Source organism: Bos taurus, chromosome 28 (genome assembly GCF_002263795.3).
Source record: "Bos taurus isolate L1 Dominette 01449 registration number 42190680 breed Hereford chromosome 28, ARS-UCD2.0, whole genome shotgun sequence".
In the NCBI taxonomy this organism is placed as follows: domain Eukaryota; kingdom Metazoa; phylum Chordata; class Mammalia; order Artiodactyla; family Bovidae; genus Bos; species Bos taurus.
This window is the reverse complement of record NC_037355.1, coordinates 10,148,449-10,166,427: the sequence shown is the minus strand read 5'-3', so window position 1 is coordinate 10,166,427 and position 17,979 is coordinate 10,148,449. Positions and strand designations below refer to the sequence as shown.

The following is a 17,979-nucleotide window of genomic DNA, read 5'->3' as shown; positions in this document are numbered from 1 at the left end:
CCTCTCATAAAGAAAAACGGCACGCAAAATAAAGCTTAGGGTGAAAAAACTCAATCAGATCAATTTATGTCATCATACAGAAGGATGAGTGAGAAGTAATATTTTCAGAAAGATATATTAACAGAATCTGAGAACAAATTTCAAAATTACGTACCGGACCATACTGCCAGCCAAGTTCAATTTTATTCATCACCCAGAGCTCATGGATATTCTCTGCCAGTTTTTCTCGTATCCTCTCCAGGTGGGGAGGCAACACAATCTAAAATTTAAAAAAGAGAAAAAGAAAACACACATCAGAAACAAATGCAAGAAAATGCAATGTTAACTGTTCTTACTGTGAACTGAACTAAATAAAATCGTCTCCTCAACCATTAAAATGTAATCATATAACTAGGTTCCAGATAATCCATTCTAAATTTATAAAACCAGGTATCTACATAATTATTAGGTAAATTTGGGGAATTTAGGAACAAAATTTAGAAAGAAAGAAAACAGAGTACTACTCAGGACAGCCATCATTAAAAAAAAATGTCAATGGATATGGGATAATCACTGGAATACGCATTATTTAAAAAAAGAAATCACTCAAGACTTCTTAAACCAACCTGGCCAGCATTCACAGGCCAGGAGGAAGGCAATTCAGTGTCCAAAATATAATCCACTGAGTTTAGAAATATATGATGGCAATGATTTATATCGTCCCTTAACTCTTACTTTCAGTGGTTTCTAAATATAAGCCTCAGGGGGAAAAATCTGAACATGTTTCCACTAAAAAGGGGAAGTTTAATGGCCTCTTCATAAAGAACACAAATGACTTTCAAGGTGAGGGGTTGGCTGTGCATGTCTGGTGATGCACAGACATTGCCCCACAGTCAGTCCCTCATAAGAGATAGCAGGCAACTGCCTACAATATCCATGGATGGGGTGGAGTTTCCATGGGGAGCAGACCAGCATTGCCTCCTTCCCTTAGAAACAAGAGATTATCCAGGTCTCAGGAAATCCTAATGCCAGTGACACCATGGAATCCCACTGTCTGTTCCAGTCCATTTCCATCCTCCAATCATGTTTATTGCTCAACTCTGAAGGCACCATATCCACTCTGCCTTGTTCCAGCCATGGCAACACAAACTGAATGTGAGCCATGAACAAAGTATGCTTATGTTATACATCATATAAAAAGCTGGCAGGGAGAGATAGGAAATACGTTTCAAGGCATTAAACCAGAGAGGCATCTGAGGCCTGCTCTTAATTCTATATCAGACTTCAGAAGCAATGCCTCTGATCTTTGAAAGTTAATGAACAAACTATGAATATCTAACCAACTGGACTGAAGTTATTTCACCATCAAAATAAAATAATATTTAATTCAGTGTCAATGTCAGGATAATTTCACATCTATGCAAGAGAAGAGCATGAATAATGGCTAACATTGCTTGGGTGCCTATTTGCAAAGTATGGTGCCAATATGTTCTTTATTATACATTGAACATACTCTTAGCATTCCAGTCAATGAGATGAGTAATTTTTTCAAGTCTCAGAGCATGCACTGGATCCAAGATATTTTGACTCTAGAGTTTATGATCTGAATCCCTACCTGAGATAAAAGTCAGTTAAATCACTTTAAAGTGCCAACTGTATATAGAAAAGAAGAAGAAATTTAAAATTCTACTACTACCTTAGGTAAAAAAACACTCTAAAATTAGTAAGCATTGACTTAGGTTGCGGTCCAATTGTACATTATAAAATCAATTTAGTGACTTAAAAACACTTTAAAAAAAAAAAAACAGACTCAAAATGAGTAAGTGGACATGGTAAAGGTAAGCATTATTTTATGAAACTTGCTTCACTTATACATATAAAGTGTATTACTGTGAAATGCATTCCTACAGGTTGCAGTCCAAGGAGTCTGAAACCCACTGCATGTAGGAATGGCTGCAATTCAAACGTTGCCATCACAGCTGATGATCTGGTACCTGGCTGGTGTCCACTGGGATTGGTGTGAAGGCAGCTTGTGTCAGGGAAACCGTGGGGCCCAGGAGGTCCCGCGTGTAAGTCCTTTCTTGCTTGTACTCTCGGCTGTGCTCCACTTTCAACTTCTCTTTTGGCAGTACAGCTTCATAACAAGGAGCATACCCAGGTGGAGGAAGGAATTTAAATTCTCCATGTCTCCCCCCAAGCAGAAAGCGTACTCTAAAAAGGATGCATGTCAGGGTAAGTTATATCTCTGGCATACAGAAAAGTTTCGTAATCAACAAAATTCAAGGAATAAAGTCTTAGTATAAAATTAACTTTATCAGAAGTCACATCTTTTCCCCTAAGAACCATCAGAAAGTCAGTAACTGAGAGTTTAAGAGCCTCTAATCATAAAAGTAAAACCTGATTAAATTATGTTAATTGATCAGCAAAAACTTATCACTCTCTGGAGAAATAATAAAAGTACATACACCATATTCCTATGTGAATGAAATACCTGTCTGTAGTATTTGGTCATTTAATACCTCAAGGTGCCCAAATAACCAACAGAGAAAGACAGACTTGATCTAAATACCTATATACCAATACTTAAAATTACAGGGCTGGATGAGATCTGATCAAAAGAAAAAACAGTCACCTTGTAGCATTCAACTTCCCTGTGAAATTCCTTAGGGGAACTCATATGACACTTCCTGATACTGAATTATCATTTTAATTACTCTTTCCATCTGGTAGTAGCAAAAAAGCAAAGGGTTAGAGAAAACCACCTTGACCCAGCTGATCATAAGCAGATTATTTACAAGTATAACAAGTAGAGGGTGACAAGGAAAGGCATCATCTTGACCTGATCACCCAAAAACGTATCATTTCTGTAGAAATGAGAGGATTTGGAGTAATATAATGAAAAGAAAAATGAATGAAAATAAATACAAAAAAATTAGTGACATTTTTAATCCAACATTGTGTATTTACCCTTAGTAAAGAAAAAAGTAAACAAGTGGACTGGAAATATTTCTGGATGCTGGATAGAGTAAGATATATTAGACTGAGTTATTTAAATGGCCGGATATATGGACAAAACACTCAGCCTCCTGAGATTCCCCTCTTGAATTAATCTTATCTCCAACCTTCAAGGAACAGGTTGCTTGTTACTTCAAGGAACATTTTGCTACAGGGCAGAAATGCCCTGTAGATGGATGCCCAGGAGAGCAGGTTAGTAAAGCGAGCGTGATGGCAGTGCAGAGTCTTCTGTGAAAGAATGGGAAATGAGAAAGCAAACAGACCAAAAAACAGCGATACTAACTTGATTCCTGCAGAGAAACTGACAACTGGAAAGAAGAGGCCATCAATGTTGAAATTCTCAAACATGCCTTGAACAGGTTGTCCATTAATTCGGAAGGAGATGCTTGGGGCACTTAGATCTAGACAGCAACTGATGACATCATCAGTTCTCAAGAGATGCTGGTTTGGTGAGCTGACCGTCCGGGCAATACAACCTGTGGGGAAATACATTTAAGGAGGATGATGTCTTTTTATCTGAGAGAAAATCATCGTCAGAGATTAAGTCAAAGATTTGAATAGGCAGTGACAACGAATAGTACTGGACTACAATAAATCTTGAATACATATTCACGTTATATGTCAGATCTTTAACCAAAAAATGTTGCTTTTTTTAGGAGCAATGCTACTTTTATTGTAAAATGGACCTTCTGATATGCAGAAAATTTTGCATGCAGATGGACGGTATTTGATACAGATATCATCTTAGAGTTGATAACATAATGATGTCAGGGGAAAACCTCTAGGGAAAGACTTGAAGTCAAATATCTACTTTACCATCAGCAAATTACTTAACCTCTATAAGCCTTGATTTCTTGTAAACCAAATGCCATTGCTTTGCAGAGTTGTTATGATAATTAAATTAATGTTATACAAGAACAGAGTCTCAGACATGGAAGGTATTCACTTCAGTCCCCCATCTCAAAGATTAAATTTCCTTTATTTTATAAAATAAAAACATAAAAGGATACAGAAGAAAATAGAAAATATGATCATTTGTGCATTGTTTGTTGAGAGACAATACGCAGCAATTGGTTTGTTTCTGTTCTATAATTTATTTCCTTCTTAAGTAGGAAACAGCAGGATACACATTGAGGCATGAAAATGATACTGGATAAATGTCATTTCTTGCCCTGGCCAACCTATGATCTACACTCACTCTTGACTGTATCGGAACTTCTTGGCCTATGAGTCCTATGGGCAAACTGGAAAACAAGAAGATAAGATTCTCCCAAACACACATGCTCACAAATGTGAACATACAGTATTTTTCAATTTGAGCAAAGACAAAAAGAGATTTGATGATGCCAGCTTTGAATTTTTTATAACGCCTATTTAAAATTTCTAGCATGTCCAGATTTTTATCAACAATATGTTCAAATGCCAATAGTAGGGCAGATCTACATTATAAAATATGTAGATTTTTAATTTTACCGATATTCAAATTTGCAAGTGGTAAATTCATTATGAAGTGGTCCCTCTAGAATTTCCTAGATATAATAAAGGGAATTGTTTAAGAAAATCATGCAAAAAGCAACAGAACTCACAAAGGTCTGTATTCCTGTCTGTATCAAGATGTGTAGCTGATAATGTGGTTATACAGATATTTGTTGCTATTTACTCATTAAGTCATGTCCGACTCATTTGAGAGCCCATAGACTATAGTCACCAAGCTCCTCTGTCCATGGGATTTCCCAGGCAAGAATACTAGAGTGGGTAGACATTTCCCCTCCAGGTAATCTTCCCAGGGTTACCTGGTAGATTCTTTACCACTGAGCCACCTGGGAAGCAGTCAACAAATATTTACTATAATCCAAGTATTCTGTTCAGTCTGAGGAATGAATATGCTAAAACTAATGACTGTCTAAAAGTCCCCATGGTAAACTGTTTTGTAATGCCTGAAACAATTAGGTTAGAAAGAAAAGATCACTAGCAACCAACCTAAGCCCATGGTTTCAGTGGCACTGACACTGCTGAATCTGCTAGAAGCATTCTCAGGTTGCATTTATGACTTAATAGGTGTATCAAATCAATATGAGAACTACATTCCTATTTCCAACATTAGCCAGAAAGGAAGATGGCAGTGGGCTTTTCATAGGTCCTATAAGAGAATCCTTACCTTTCTTTCCTGTACTATTCTCTGACATTCCTTCATTCTGTTATACCTAAATTCTTCAAAAGCACCGAGATTTTTTTCACACTATTGACCCTAACATACAGAAGATGTGGATGCTGGAAACAGAATCATTATTCCCCGAAGAGGAACACAGCAATGCTGTGCAAAGTTTAGGGTGGGAAGAAGAAATGAAAACAGATACCAAAATTTTTGCTGATGAACCAAACTCTGGTACCAAGGAACAACTCTACTCTCCGATCACAAAAAGCTGGTTTTTTTTCCCCCTCCCCAGAAATCACAGATCCTTAATACTTTAAATTCTACCTTAAATATTAGAAAGAAAAGGAATAGGAGAGTGAACCTGAGAAGATTATGTGACTTAAAATGAATTTAACCATGGTAACTCAGTCAGAAGCCAATTAATTTAGATCTGCCTTTATTGATCATGAATCTAAAATTAACAAGCGATCCCAGGAGCTTAAGAGAACACAGCTATCAACTACAGGCATGGTAGAGCACATATTTTCTTGCCATTTGGAAAAATAGTCAAGTATGTTCTCTTGATATAAATTCAAGTTTCAAGATGATTTTCTCCTGAAATTCCACAAACTATCCTCCTTTCTGTGATAGATTCACTGAATATTTTTGTTGCTCCTATCATTCTATTTAACAGATACTTAGTCATAAAAGGCATATTGGACACAGTCCAATTCCGGAAGCTCTGGGTTCTTCCCACGTATTGATAGAAAAAGCTTCAAACTAAATGCAAACTTCACCATTTAGTGAAGTGACATTATATGGCTGAAATTAGATGCAATGCAGCATTAAAAGAAAAAAAAAACAGAGTAGTGTTTTGTTTTCCCCTAAATTCTATGTAATGGGAAAACAAGTGAACCTGTTTCATTTATCCACCTGAAGACCCATTTTGTGTGCAGTGATGTGTGAAGGTACAGAGAGAGGATGACATCTAAAGGATAATAGTTGAAATGTATTATAAAACAGACATTAATTCTATTTATGTTTTTCAGGTCTTCTGAAATTAGGGCTCTTTGCCTTTTTGGTCAGTAGAAAAATTTTCGAACGAGCATTGTGACTCTTTCTGACCACCACAGTATACAGTGTATATAAGATGGGGCACACTGTAGCCTGGGCCCCAACAGCTTAGACAAAATATCCAAAATACAGCTTCATCTCTTCCAGGCTACTGAGCTGTTGGCACTGAATAAAGGGAAGATTTAGTAAACATTACTGTTCAACACAAATATAGAGTGCTTTCATTTATAAACCCCCTTACCACAGACTCTTAGGCTTTAATTTAAATTAAAATACCTTTTCATAATTTATGATTTATACATCATTAATAAATGAATATCATTTGATTTGCCCATAACAGGTAAAGTTCAACTTTTTGTAATGTAAGAAACCTCTGCATATTTTCTGTAGGTTGTGTGTGCTCAGTCCAACTCTGTGATCCCATGGACTGTAATCCACCAGCTCCTCTGTCCATGGAGTTTTCCAGGCAAGAATACTAGAGCAGGTTGCCATTTCCTACTCAGGTGACCTTCCCAACCAAGGGATCGAATGTGCGTCTCCCGATTCTCCTGTGTTGGCAACAGTCTTTACCACTAGCGCCACCCGGGTGTCCCCTTCTGTAGGTTAAATGTGTTATAAAACCAGTTTGGATTCATTCTAAATGCAGCTTTATGAATATAAGCATAAGTCTGCAGGATGCTTGGGGCTGGTGCACTGGGACGACCCAGACGGTATGGGGAGGGAGGAGGGAGGAGGTTTCAGGATGGGGAACACATGTATACCTGTGGCAGATTCATTTCGATGTTTGGCAAAACCAATACAATATTATAAAGTTTAAAAACAAAATAAAATTTTAAAAAATTATTAAAAGCTAAACTTTTACAGAGCCAATGAAAATAAATCTTTTTAATAAATCAGAAAACAGTATATTTTTATATATTACTAATTTTTAATATATGTCCAATCATTAAAGCTTAGGGTTGTTAGCTAGTGAAATGAGCTATACATTTATTTTTTAACAGCTCCACACTTCTGAAACAACACATCATTTGATTTTGGACTGTTTCTTCATAATACATTTAATAAATTACCCGTTCCTGACATTAAACTATCAACCAAGAGATGAAACTTAGTCTTTTTATTATGATTATTGTCCAGGATTTTTTTCTTTATTTTTGGTTCCTGTTTATACTGGAAGCTAAAGCTTTGCACGTACCAACTAAAGCAAGTAGGAAACATTTAAGTTTTTGCATTCAATTAGTGAATCAGAATGCCACTTCTGATATACATCATTCATACACAATGAAGTCTTTTGGAGAGGTACTATAATTGTAAGAGTTTTCTTTTTCCTCTAGTGAAATTTTGCTTTTGACTTACCACTTTCATCATTTTAGTGTTGCATTTTTGAAATCAAAGTATCTGACATGAGCAACACAAATAGGTTATGGAAATGTACAGAAAGGGCAAAAGATTTCCTTCGAGAACACTGTGAAGGAAAATGGATGGTACTTACCTGACCAGAGGTGAAGGCCATCAAATCCGTAGGAGAAGAGGTCATCTCCGACACCATTTCCACCCCACTCTTCACCCCCTCCAGGGTAGGGTGAGTACCCCTCTGTGGAAGCCCAGCCCACTCGCAGGTGAGTGGCTTCAGCAGTCACGAATGGCTCAGTGTGGTCCACCATCAACTCATAATACCACTTCTTATACTGTGCAGATCCTTCACTGACACCCAGAAAAATATTTGGTCTCATGCTTTGAAGAGATGGGAACAGTATATGAGAAAATCCAAATAAACCTTTCATTGTCTCAATTTATTACATCATGCTATCCTAAATTAGTCCTGCTTTTCAAAGATACATTCCATTGACCAAGAAGTTTGTTTGGGTTTCCAAAACATTGTACAGAAAAACCCTATTGATTTTTTTGGGCAACCCAATGTTTCCTTAAGTGCAAGAAATTATTGAAACAATCACTGAAGTCTACTGTAACAGCCAAACTTACGGTTAATGTTCAGTGACTTAATGTTTGCTTTGGGGAAAATTTGGCTACATCAGTCAACAGTCCACTACATTTTTTCTTAACTGTTCTTCAACCTATTTTCATATCATAAATCATATTTAAGGGGAGACACTCAGGATAGCATTAGGCCCCAGAATTAATGGGGTTATTATTAATCCAGGACATAGAGACATTTTCCTAAGCTAAGCTTTGTGTCATACAAGGTTTGAGGCTGACGCAAGTCATAGCCTTAGTGAAGGAACCAAAGTGACTAATCATCTTTGTTGTTCTCTACGTCTCGCTGTGAGGAGTCTCTAGTTAGTTGTATTTTAATTGCAATTTATGAAGAGATCCTAACTCTAAATTAACATTAGGGATTAGAAAAAGTCTCAGGAATACCACTCATTAACAACAGGCCTAGTATAGAAAGAACAATAAAGGAAGTCTCAAAGCAATCTTAAAAAAAATACAATATATTTGTGTTTAAAAAAAAAACAAACACAGAGGAGAAATACATTCTAAACCCCACATTTTTGTTTGAAACATGGTGAAGTAGCAAGTATTTCCTGGAAAGCTGCTAAAAACTGTGCTAAGTGTATCAAAGTCATTGCTATCACACATAATGTCTTCTTAATTATATTCAATATTATCATTATTACATATGGAAGGCATTATAGCATGGTGGTTAAGAGCTCAATCTCTGGAATTAGACTCGAGTCTCATTTTCAGTTCAAACATTTTAATTTATAAAACACAGATAATAGTAATACTTCATGCACACACAAACAGTGTAGAATGCTTATAAAAAATCTGGCATTGTGGCTGGCACAGAGTACCCAATGAACGTCTGACACCTTGGAAAGTAGATCTAACTGGAAATGTAGTTTCACTGATTTGTGGAATTTATTGTATTTTGGATATCTGAATTCTTGTTATACAACCAATTTGGTGACATGGTCTATCTGAACCTACCTGCTCACGTGGTTCACAAGGCGTGTCTGCAATAACAGGTCTCTTCCTGGCAGAAGATTGTCACAGATGAGATGCTGGTTAGAACGGACTGCTACTCCATGGCAAACACAGAGAGAGCATAAGACATCCAGAACCTGAAAAGTGAAATCCCTTTCAGCTGGCTCTCATTCCCTTTTCAGATTCAAGCATCAGCAGTAATTTCCACAAACAGAAACACATTCCCTCCAGGTACCTCTGACCCAGTCACTTTAAACCTGATAGCAATGTGTCCACTTATTTCCCAGTAACTGAGAACTGCTCCATTCTCCCACTGGTGCTATGCATAAGCACTACATAGTATTATCTGATGGAAATTAAAAAGTAAAAAACATGAAAAATGTGACACACCTTTTAAAAATTATCTTTTTAAAGAGTATGTTTGAAATTATTCCAGAATTCATTTCAGGCAATAAAATGGTTCACTTACCTTGTGATTTCTTCCATGCTTGTCTAAAAGTGAGATAATGGATTTTATATGGCCTTCTTTAATAATATTTAGAGCTTCTGGACTTTCTACTAACACACAGTGTAAAACTTCAAGAATACCTAAACAGAAAATAAAGAAAGGGGGAAATATGATTAACTAGTCTACAATAATCAGTGACTTTCCTCCTCTCTATGTGTTTATTGAGGTGTTGACTGAACATAGTACAATTATGAGCTCAATGCGTTTGTCTCCGAATATCTGTGATTAGGGACAGCTGGTGTCTGGGAGGCAGGGTTGGTAACCAAATATGATAACAAGTGAGAACAAGGCAAATATACAGTGTTCAGCTAAGTAAGCAGGTAACCCTGCCTACAGAGAAATGAAAGGAAGTAACATTTAAGTGGGGCCACAGAGAACTCATACACGACCATTTTCCAGACAGGAAACATGGGTTGACTGAAGTCTTGAATGCTGGGCAGAGCTGATGTGCCTGAGGTACAAAGCCAGTAGGAGATGGAACAGGTAGATTATGGCCAGTTTAGGAAGATTTCAGACACTAAAAGCATAATTCTGCAGCAATGCATCTAACCCATGGAGATCATTACATTCTTCTGGAGATTTAAAGTCAAAAATGTTTCTTGGTTTACAGAACAAGAGAAATATACAAGATTACACAAAAAGAAAAATACAGTATTTAAAACCTGAATAAGAATGGTGATATTTTGGGGCAATAGTCATCAGAGAGAACAAAATAGAATATATATTTTCTTACAGTTTAAAACAGAAATTAGAAATAAATCCATTATCAGAAATTTTCATGTGAAATTGCAAAGCTAAATGGGTCCATGTGTATTTATACTTTCAAAGCAAGGCTGCCTTGTCAACAGAGAGAATGTAGCTCATTTGCAGCAATTAAACATAAAATTAGAACCTGTGATCACTGTCTGAGAGCTACATAGTACTAAAAAGGATCTCAAAGGAACCTTGTAGAAAGGTTTATTCGTTTCAAATGGAGATCACTTTCTTAGAACAGAAATGTAAAGTACTCAGGTGTACAAATTGTATAGAAGTAATTCACTATAATTGTCACAAATGACACTTGATCTGAACCCAATCCATTACAAGGGCTGTTAATGCTAATTTCTTCACCAATGACTTAATTCTTCAAAATATATAAATGTAAATTTGGTGAAAAAAAATACCCAAAAAGGTTAAATTAATTTTTGGTGTGGTTCAATATCTGTTGTTGTATACCAAAAATCCATTGCAGTTGAAAATCAAAGAAAGTAGAAAATAATCATACAATACACTAATGGATAAATTAAAGAAGATTTTCATATAAAGTTGTGGAAATTATTTCTGCTATTAAAAAAGTAAGCAATAAAATAAACTCCTTTATTCCAAGCACAAAGAAACTAAAATAACAGAAAGGGAAAAGCATTTTTAATAGATTAGTCATCCTGATGTCATATGTCATTCTGATGTTTTTTGTTTTCTTCCTATTTCATATTACTATAGAGCGCATGGCTGGCTATATTTATAAATAATGTTGTACTGTGTATACAAATCCATTCATTGACACATCTTCTTGGCAGTAAAAGTACGACTCTGCAGCAGTGCATCCTAACCAATGGAGCTCATTCACTCTCCTGGATGTTTACAGTAGAAAATGTTTCTTAGTCTCCAAAGCATGAGAAACATAAAATAATACAAAGGGTGCCTTTGCACTAAAAAGGCAGAGTTGAGTGGCTACAGCAACAAAGCCCTGTGATCCCAGAGCCTAAAATATTTACTATCTGGCCTTTTACATAAAAAGTTTGCCAATCTCTGATATAAAATGTAATTATTAAGAAAAAAATAGGTAGTAGATTTTAAAAAATCAATTATTTCTGTAAATAAACATTCATGAAAGCCAATAGCATTTATACACCTAAGTATATTAGAAAAGATTAAAGACTAAATTTTTGGAAAGAATGGCACATATCAAAAATGCAAGAATAGCAATGTGAAAATAAATCTCTGATTTTTCTCATGTTCAGCCTATTTTAATGGGTTTTCAGAGTTTTGAGTTTTTATCAAAAGTTTTTTTTTCCAATGGAGCCATATCAGATCCAACAAATAAGCAAACAGTTGAAAAGAATTAACTGCCACTGAGAAATGAAATTTTTCCTGCCATACCAATAAATAAGGATGTTACAGTCCTTAGCAATTCCAGCCCTCCAAGATGAGCTGGTGAGCCCTAAGGGCACTTAGGAAGGAGAAGAATATCTGCAATACAACAGCCATCAGGCTGCAGCCACTCCCTAAGGTGAGCCCCAAGGGAGCTCAGGATCTGAAAAACCCAGATAGGTGAGGTTACATATCAAAGGAATGATTTCATTAGCCCAGACTCTTGCAGCTCCCCATATACAGAAAAGCAGTAAATTCCTCAAGTTGGTATATCTGGTTTTCTTTCATTAACAATAATCTTTTAATGGTCAGACTGCCTGCCCTTTACTATAAAACCTTTATATAACCTGGCTCCTCCCCTTGCCTCCTGGGAGCACTTCTCTCAGAGTTACTTGAGATGCTGTCTCCCAGGCCTGAAGTCCTACAAATTCCCACAGAAGAAAACATAACTCAACTTCTAGGTTGTCATTATTTTTTAAGTCAAAACCTCTGATTCTGAAAATAAAAAGTGGAAGAAAACAGTTTTTAATTTCAACTGTTGGAATAAAATGCAGGTAAACTTTTTTTATATATAATAAGAAATTTCTAAAGGAAAACAAACTAGAAACAGCAAAAGAATAATTTTCAAAAAGTCAAGACTAGCAAGACTGACAGCAATATGCGTCTATATAAATCATGCTGATATATGCCTCAAAAGCCTGTTTAAAAAACGAGAGAAACAATGCTAAACAGTATAATGGGAATAGTTGACTAAAGATGATTTAACATTTAAATTTTAAATTCACTGAATAAGACCCAAGAATGGCAATACCACATAAAACTTACGGTGAGCTTCTCAAAGAAAAACTTGAAACCTTGGTAGATTATAACAGAATTATCTGAATGAAAGAATTATGAGTATGCCACACGGTGTTAAAAAAAAAAAAAAAAAAAAACACCCAAATAAGACAAAAACTTTATTTTATAAATTTAATTGAAGAGGAAAAGTTAAAATTTTACTTCCTTTTGCCTCTGTAACTCACCTTGCCCTTTGCAAAGTCTGGATCATGTAGGTCACATAGTCTCAGAAAGTGGGGACTTGCCATATGAGGAACTGGAGTTTATCTCACTCACTCTTGTCCTGCTCTTTGCAATCGCCCAGCCCCTGCAAACCTGCTTAATCATACCTGTCCAGGCCAGGCATCACCCTCCCCATCTTAACCACTGTTCTTGCACGTGCAAAAACCCCTTAGTTTAAACCAGCCTTAGTTCAAACCTCTTAGTTTAAAACAACTGGTGTTGCCCACTACAGTCTGTCTATAAAAACTCCGTAATCCCTTTGTTCGGGGCTCAGAGCTTGGAGTGTTAACTCCTCTGGGCCTGCCAGCATAATAAACCTGAGTTCTCCAACTCTCCAAGTGTGGTGCTTAGTTTCTCCAGTACTGGTTTCTGCAACATTTCTGGAGGCCCCAGAGAGATTCCAACCATGCCGGGCCCTTGAGCAGCCTGACTGGTGGCTCGGCCTGGCTGGAGTGAAGGAACCCTGAGACAAACGAGGAGGCGCACCACCTGATGGTATTCAGGGTCTCTTTTGGACCAGTGTTCTGACTCTCCCGACAGCTGCACCCCAACTAGACTCAGTAGAGGGACGGACCAACTCGCCAGGAATGGCCACGGGATAAGGTGAGGCTCCAGGGCTGCTCCCCAAGCAGGAACCTATCCCAACAACTGTTTACCTCGTTGGGGCTCGCAGGAAGGGAGCATCAGATAGGGAGACCTGGGGACTCAGGAGAAGGGAGGCGTTGTGATAGTCTCCGAATGATTGTGAGTGCCTGATTGTTAGAATGGAGTGAGAGAAATTTTTCTTTTTGGAAACTACAAAACCAATTCTTCTTGCATATGCAATTAAAAACAATTAGCTTGTAAAAAGACCTGCCCAGGGAAAAGCTTGAAGTTAACCCTTTCCATGTCCTTGAAATACACAGCCAGCTTTGCCTGAGACCTCACCCTTGGGCAAATTAGAAAGTGAAGTGGAAAAAAAAAAAAAGGTTGGGGGGGAGGTGTCAAAGAGGTATTTTAAATCTCAAACAGAAAACTGTAAGATCTCTGTCAGTCTGTCTGTCTGGATTTATGTATGTCTCAGTATATGTCTTTTTTCTGATAATATTGTTGAAGTTGTAAATGAGTTCTAATTTAATTGGCCTAAAGAAAAGTAAGCACTTACAAATCAAACAATTCTAAATACAAGAAAAATTAACCTAAATAAATTTCAAATTCAAGTGAATTAGGAAATAGTCAATATTAAATATCAATATTAAATATTAGTATTAATGTTTGCTGATCTAATAAGAAAGTAGGATGTATGTTTTTAATAAAGAAGATATAAAAAATAAAATTACATTTTATAAAGGGAAAAGAAAGTAGGTCTGACTTACGGGTGGCTGTTACACAAAGTGATTAAAAGGTTTGTGGAAGGTGAACCATGAAAAAGTTTTGCACATGGTTAGGACTGACTAAGTTTAAAATAAATTTAATTAAGCTTACCTAAGTGAGTTTAAAGTAAGCTGGTGCAAAAACCTAAATTCGGCCTTTCTCTTTGTTAAGAGGACATACTTTCTTCAGATGTTGAACGCTTTTAATAATAGATTTAAGTTTTATTACCTCTTAATTGCTCTGTTCTATATTTACCTTTGAAATCTTTTGTTAACTTTAGCTAAGTAAATAACTATTATTTCACAGTAACTTATATGATCCTATGTGACTGTTATAAACCCTTTTGATATTTACCGACAAAACTTCCTAAATAACTTGACTGCTAGCTAACTTTGGGATGCTTCAGAGGGCCCCTGAGACATCCCAAAGAGCTATTAAGCTACCTAGGTTCATTGAACATGTTAAATTACATGGGAAATACTGTTAAAGGGGTGAAAAATCTTTTCAGGTTATGCTGTACGGTTGATGTTACTAATGTAGATATTCTAAAATTATGTGAAATTCATATAGATCTGATATGCCCTGATAAAATATGGTCACATAATTCTAGTTATCATATTAAAGTGTTATAACCAGGTTTCTTTGTCAATTGCGATAGAATCAGATTTTAAACATGCCTTCTATGGTTTTACTCTCCTGCCTTTAGAAGAATACTGCTAGTTCTTCAAGATTTATGGAAAAGACTTTCTAAGATTAAACAGATTAAAAAAAAAATTTTGTTATTAACAGTAAGCTAGTATCAGACTGGAATTTGGTCTTCTTTCTGTTTAGAGAACAAAGTTTTCTTAAAATGCAGGTTTCGATAACAGATTATGAATTTCTTTGCCTTTAAGTGATATATATGCTTTTAAAGTCTTTTTGTTTCTTTGGTAAAGTAAATAAACATTGTTTAAGATTATGGTACATGTAGACAAAGCTCATTCTGCTTCTACAAAAAATAACCCCTCACGGTTAGACTTTTGCTATCTTGATGTCCTGAAAACATGGCGATAGTCTGCTCTTAAATCAGGAAATTAAAAATGGATAAAAAACAGCTGAAAATCAAAGAGCCAGGGCTATGGAAAATCCAAGACAGCTGCTTGGCTTTTCCCAGCTCCCTGACAGACCTCATTTTTATTTGATGGGTTAAAGCCTTACCTGGCTACACTGTTAATACCCTCACAGTGAGTTCTGCAAAAAAAGAAAAATTCTGTTTCACTAAACCTTAAGTTCTAGTTTTGTTAATTAAAGTCTGTGCTTACTAAGACTCACTTGTGAGATAGTTTCTTGTTATGTTATATTGCTAAAAGGTTTAATTTAATTATTAAAAAGAATACTCTTAAAATTGTTTCTAAAGCTTATCTCAGTCTTTGGATAAAGGTCAGATGCTCCAGGAGATTACCACTTGGGTGGCTCAGAGGTTAAAGCATCTGCCTGGAATGAGAGAGACCCGGGTTTGATCCCTGGGTCGGGAAGATCCACTGGAGAAGGAAATGGCAACCCATTCCAGTACTCTTGCCTGGAGAATCCCATGGAGGGAGGAGCCTGGTAGGCTACAGTCCATGGGGTCGCAAAGAGTCGGACGCAACTGAATGACTTCACTTCTTCACTTCACTTCATAATCATTTAACGGAGACAGATGACCTGGGGTATACTGTGCTATACCTAGTGGAAGTTCTTGACTTAAATCCTTGCTTGTGAACTTACTTATGACTGCTAGCTATATTATTTTCTATGTAGCTTGTTTCAGAAGATTATCTCTTATGTTACCAAATGTGTGACTGAGCCTGTGATAAAATGCTGATATGTAGTTCCCTATGAGATCAATAATTATAATAATGTAACTCTAGATATGGGAAGAAGCAACAAGAGAAAATATTTTCTTGGGCCAAGAAGTTAGTAAGACAGGTGTGTTCCAGAGACTTTTGCTACTTACAAGGCCTGCTCTAGTGATAACACATTGAGTGGTCTGTCAATGGAATCTTCGTTAGACCTGGGAAAGAGCCTTCCCAGCACCGCGGGACACAATGACCATGAAATGCCCCCAAACACGGTCAAATATGTGGCTATAAAGGGGCCCTGCTGACTGGAAGTTAGCCCTTGCCAGCTACCTCTACAAAGATTAAGTCATGACCACTACAAGATGCTGACCTTCAACACCCCCTTGAAAGGAGTTCAGGGTGGAGACAAGAAATAAGGCACTCTGTGCTCTGGGAAAATCCAGAAAAACAGGCCTCCAGATAGTCAGATGTTTTCAGGTAAAGATTTGTATGAGTCCAAATTCTTGCATCTTCTCATACCTAGAGAAACATGAATGTCACGAACCAATGTCTGGGCCTGGTTCTCCTAGCTAGCACCTCAGCAGCTTTCCTACATCTATTAATCTTTGGGCCATATATCTTTAACTTTCTTGGTAAGTTTGTTTCTCCAAGTACTAGTATGACAAGAATATCCCCCAGCCAACACCCAGACAGTGCTAGAACAAGCTGCCTTATTCTGTGGACTCTCATTGCCCTCCGTAAATGAACCCCAAGGTCCTCAGGCTATTCTCCCTTTGAGATCTTATATGGGAGACCACCTCCAGTGATTAATAAAGCTCAAGGGAGACCACCAACAACTAGCTGACCTGGAGATGTCCCAACACCTCCAGGCCCTGGGAGAAGTCTTCCACCATATCGCCCGAGAAACCTGAGAAAGGACCATTCCACCAGGCAACTGGGTTCACCCTTTTCAGTCAGGAGATGAGGGGATGGGTTAAAGATTGGAAAAAGGAACCACTTCAGCCAGTTTGGACAGGCCCTAACATGGTCGTCCTGACAACCCCTACTGCTGATAAAGTTATGGGTGTCGTCCCTTGGATCCACCACACCAGAATCAAGAAGACAGACTTCCTGTGATGAGGACACCTGGAAAGCAGTTCAGGACCCCAAAAACCTCAAGGGCTGGTTCCAAAAATAATGACCCTCACCCATGAAGGATGCTGAGCCCTGCTCTAGTCGCTCCAGGAGCGGACTAGTCAACACACCGCAGAAGCTTAAGGATTCTACAGCCTTGCTCCAGCCACACTCCAGCAGCTGGCTGGTCAACATGTGGTGGAAGCTTGAGGATCCGGCTATCAAATTATCAATGGATCATAAAAAGGAGAGAGGAACTAGCAAACTCCTGGGGCAACTGGAACAATATCTGTAGCTGAACATTGTGACTTCTCCCTTTAGCCAGTCCTCTCTTCATGTTCTTTGTGGCAGTCTTGTTTGGCCCTGTATTCTCAATGCAATTACCCATTTCACAACCTCTCGGATTGAATCCATAAAGTTACAATGGTAATAGCCCAATATAGCTCCTAAATGATGGGGAGCCTTGCATATCCTACCAAAACATGAGATGATGCTTTCTACAACAAGAAAGCCCAAGGCTTTCCAGGATTGAACCAAATTTGTTGAGAGTCTGTATGGAAAAACTGGAAATAAGCCACAGAGCAGAAGTCTTGTATTTGGCCTAACTTTGCCTACCAGGAAGAATCTAATCAGGAGATTTTACCCAAAGTCACTGGTAAACTTTCACCAGTCCATTTCAGAGAAGGAGTGAAAAGAATCAGACCGGTAGCGACTCTAACACAGAAGACCCTCTGGAATCAGTTGTGAGAAATAATACATGCAAAGTTTTTAGAACAGGGTTTGGATCCAAGTATTGTTATATAAACACCTGTTACTATTTTATGGTTGTAACAAAATTACATAAG

At 37.3% G+C, this 17,979-nt stretch overlaps 1 protein-coding gene across 7 annotated transcripts in view; it reads right to left on the bottom strand.

Annotated features, from left to right (window-relative positions):
* Nucleotides 1–17,979, bottom strand: part of RYR2 (ryanodine receptor 2) — an 827,636-nt gene that overhangs the window by 352,556 nt on the left and 457,101 nt on the right. For all 7 annotated transcript variants that reach the window (XM_059882653.1, XM_059882647.1, XM_059882648.1 and 4 more), the window contains 6 exons: nucleotides 9,621–9,739; nucleotides 9,155–9,288; nucleotides 7,695–7,936; nucleotides 3,278–3,470; nucleotides 1,974–2,190; nucleotides 155–259 (listed from right to left, as the gene is read on the bottom strand). In XM_059882653.1, the coding sequence (XP_059738636.1) occupies nucleotides 155–259; nucleotides 1,974–2,190; nucleotides 3,278–3,470; nucleotides 7,695–7,936; nucleotides 9,155–9,288; nucleotides 9,621–9,739 (1,010 nt within the window). The remainder of the gene's footprint in view (nucleotides 1–154; nucleotides 260–1,973; nucleotides 2,191–3,277; nucleotides 3,471–7,694; nucleotides 7,937–9,154; nucleotides 9,289–9,620; nucleotides 9,740–17,979) is intronic.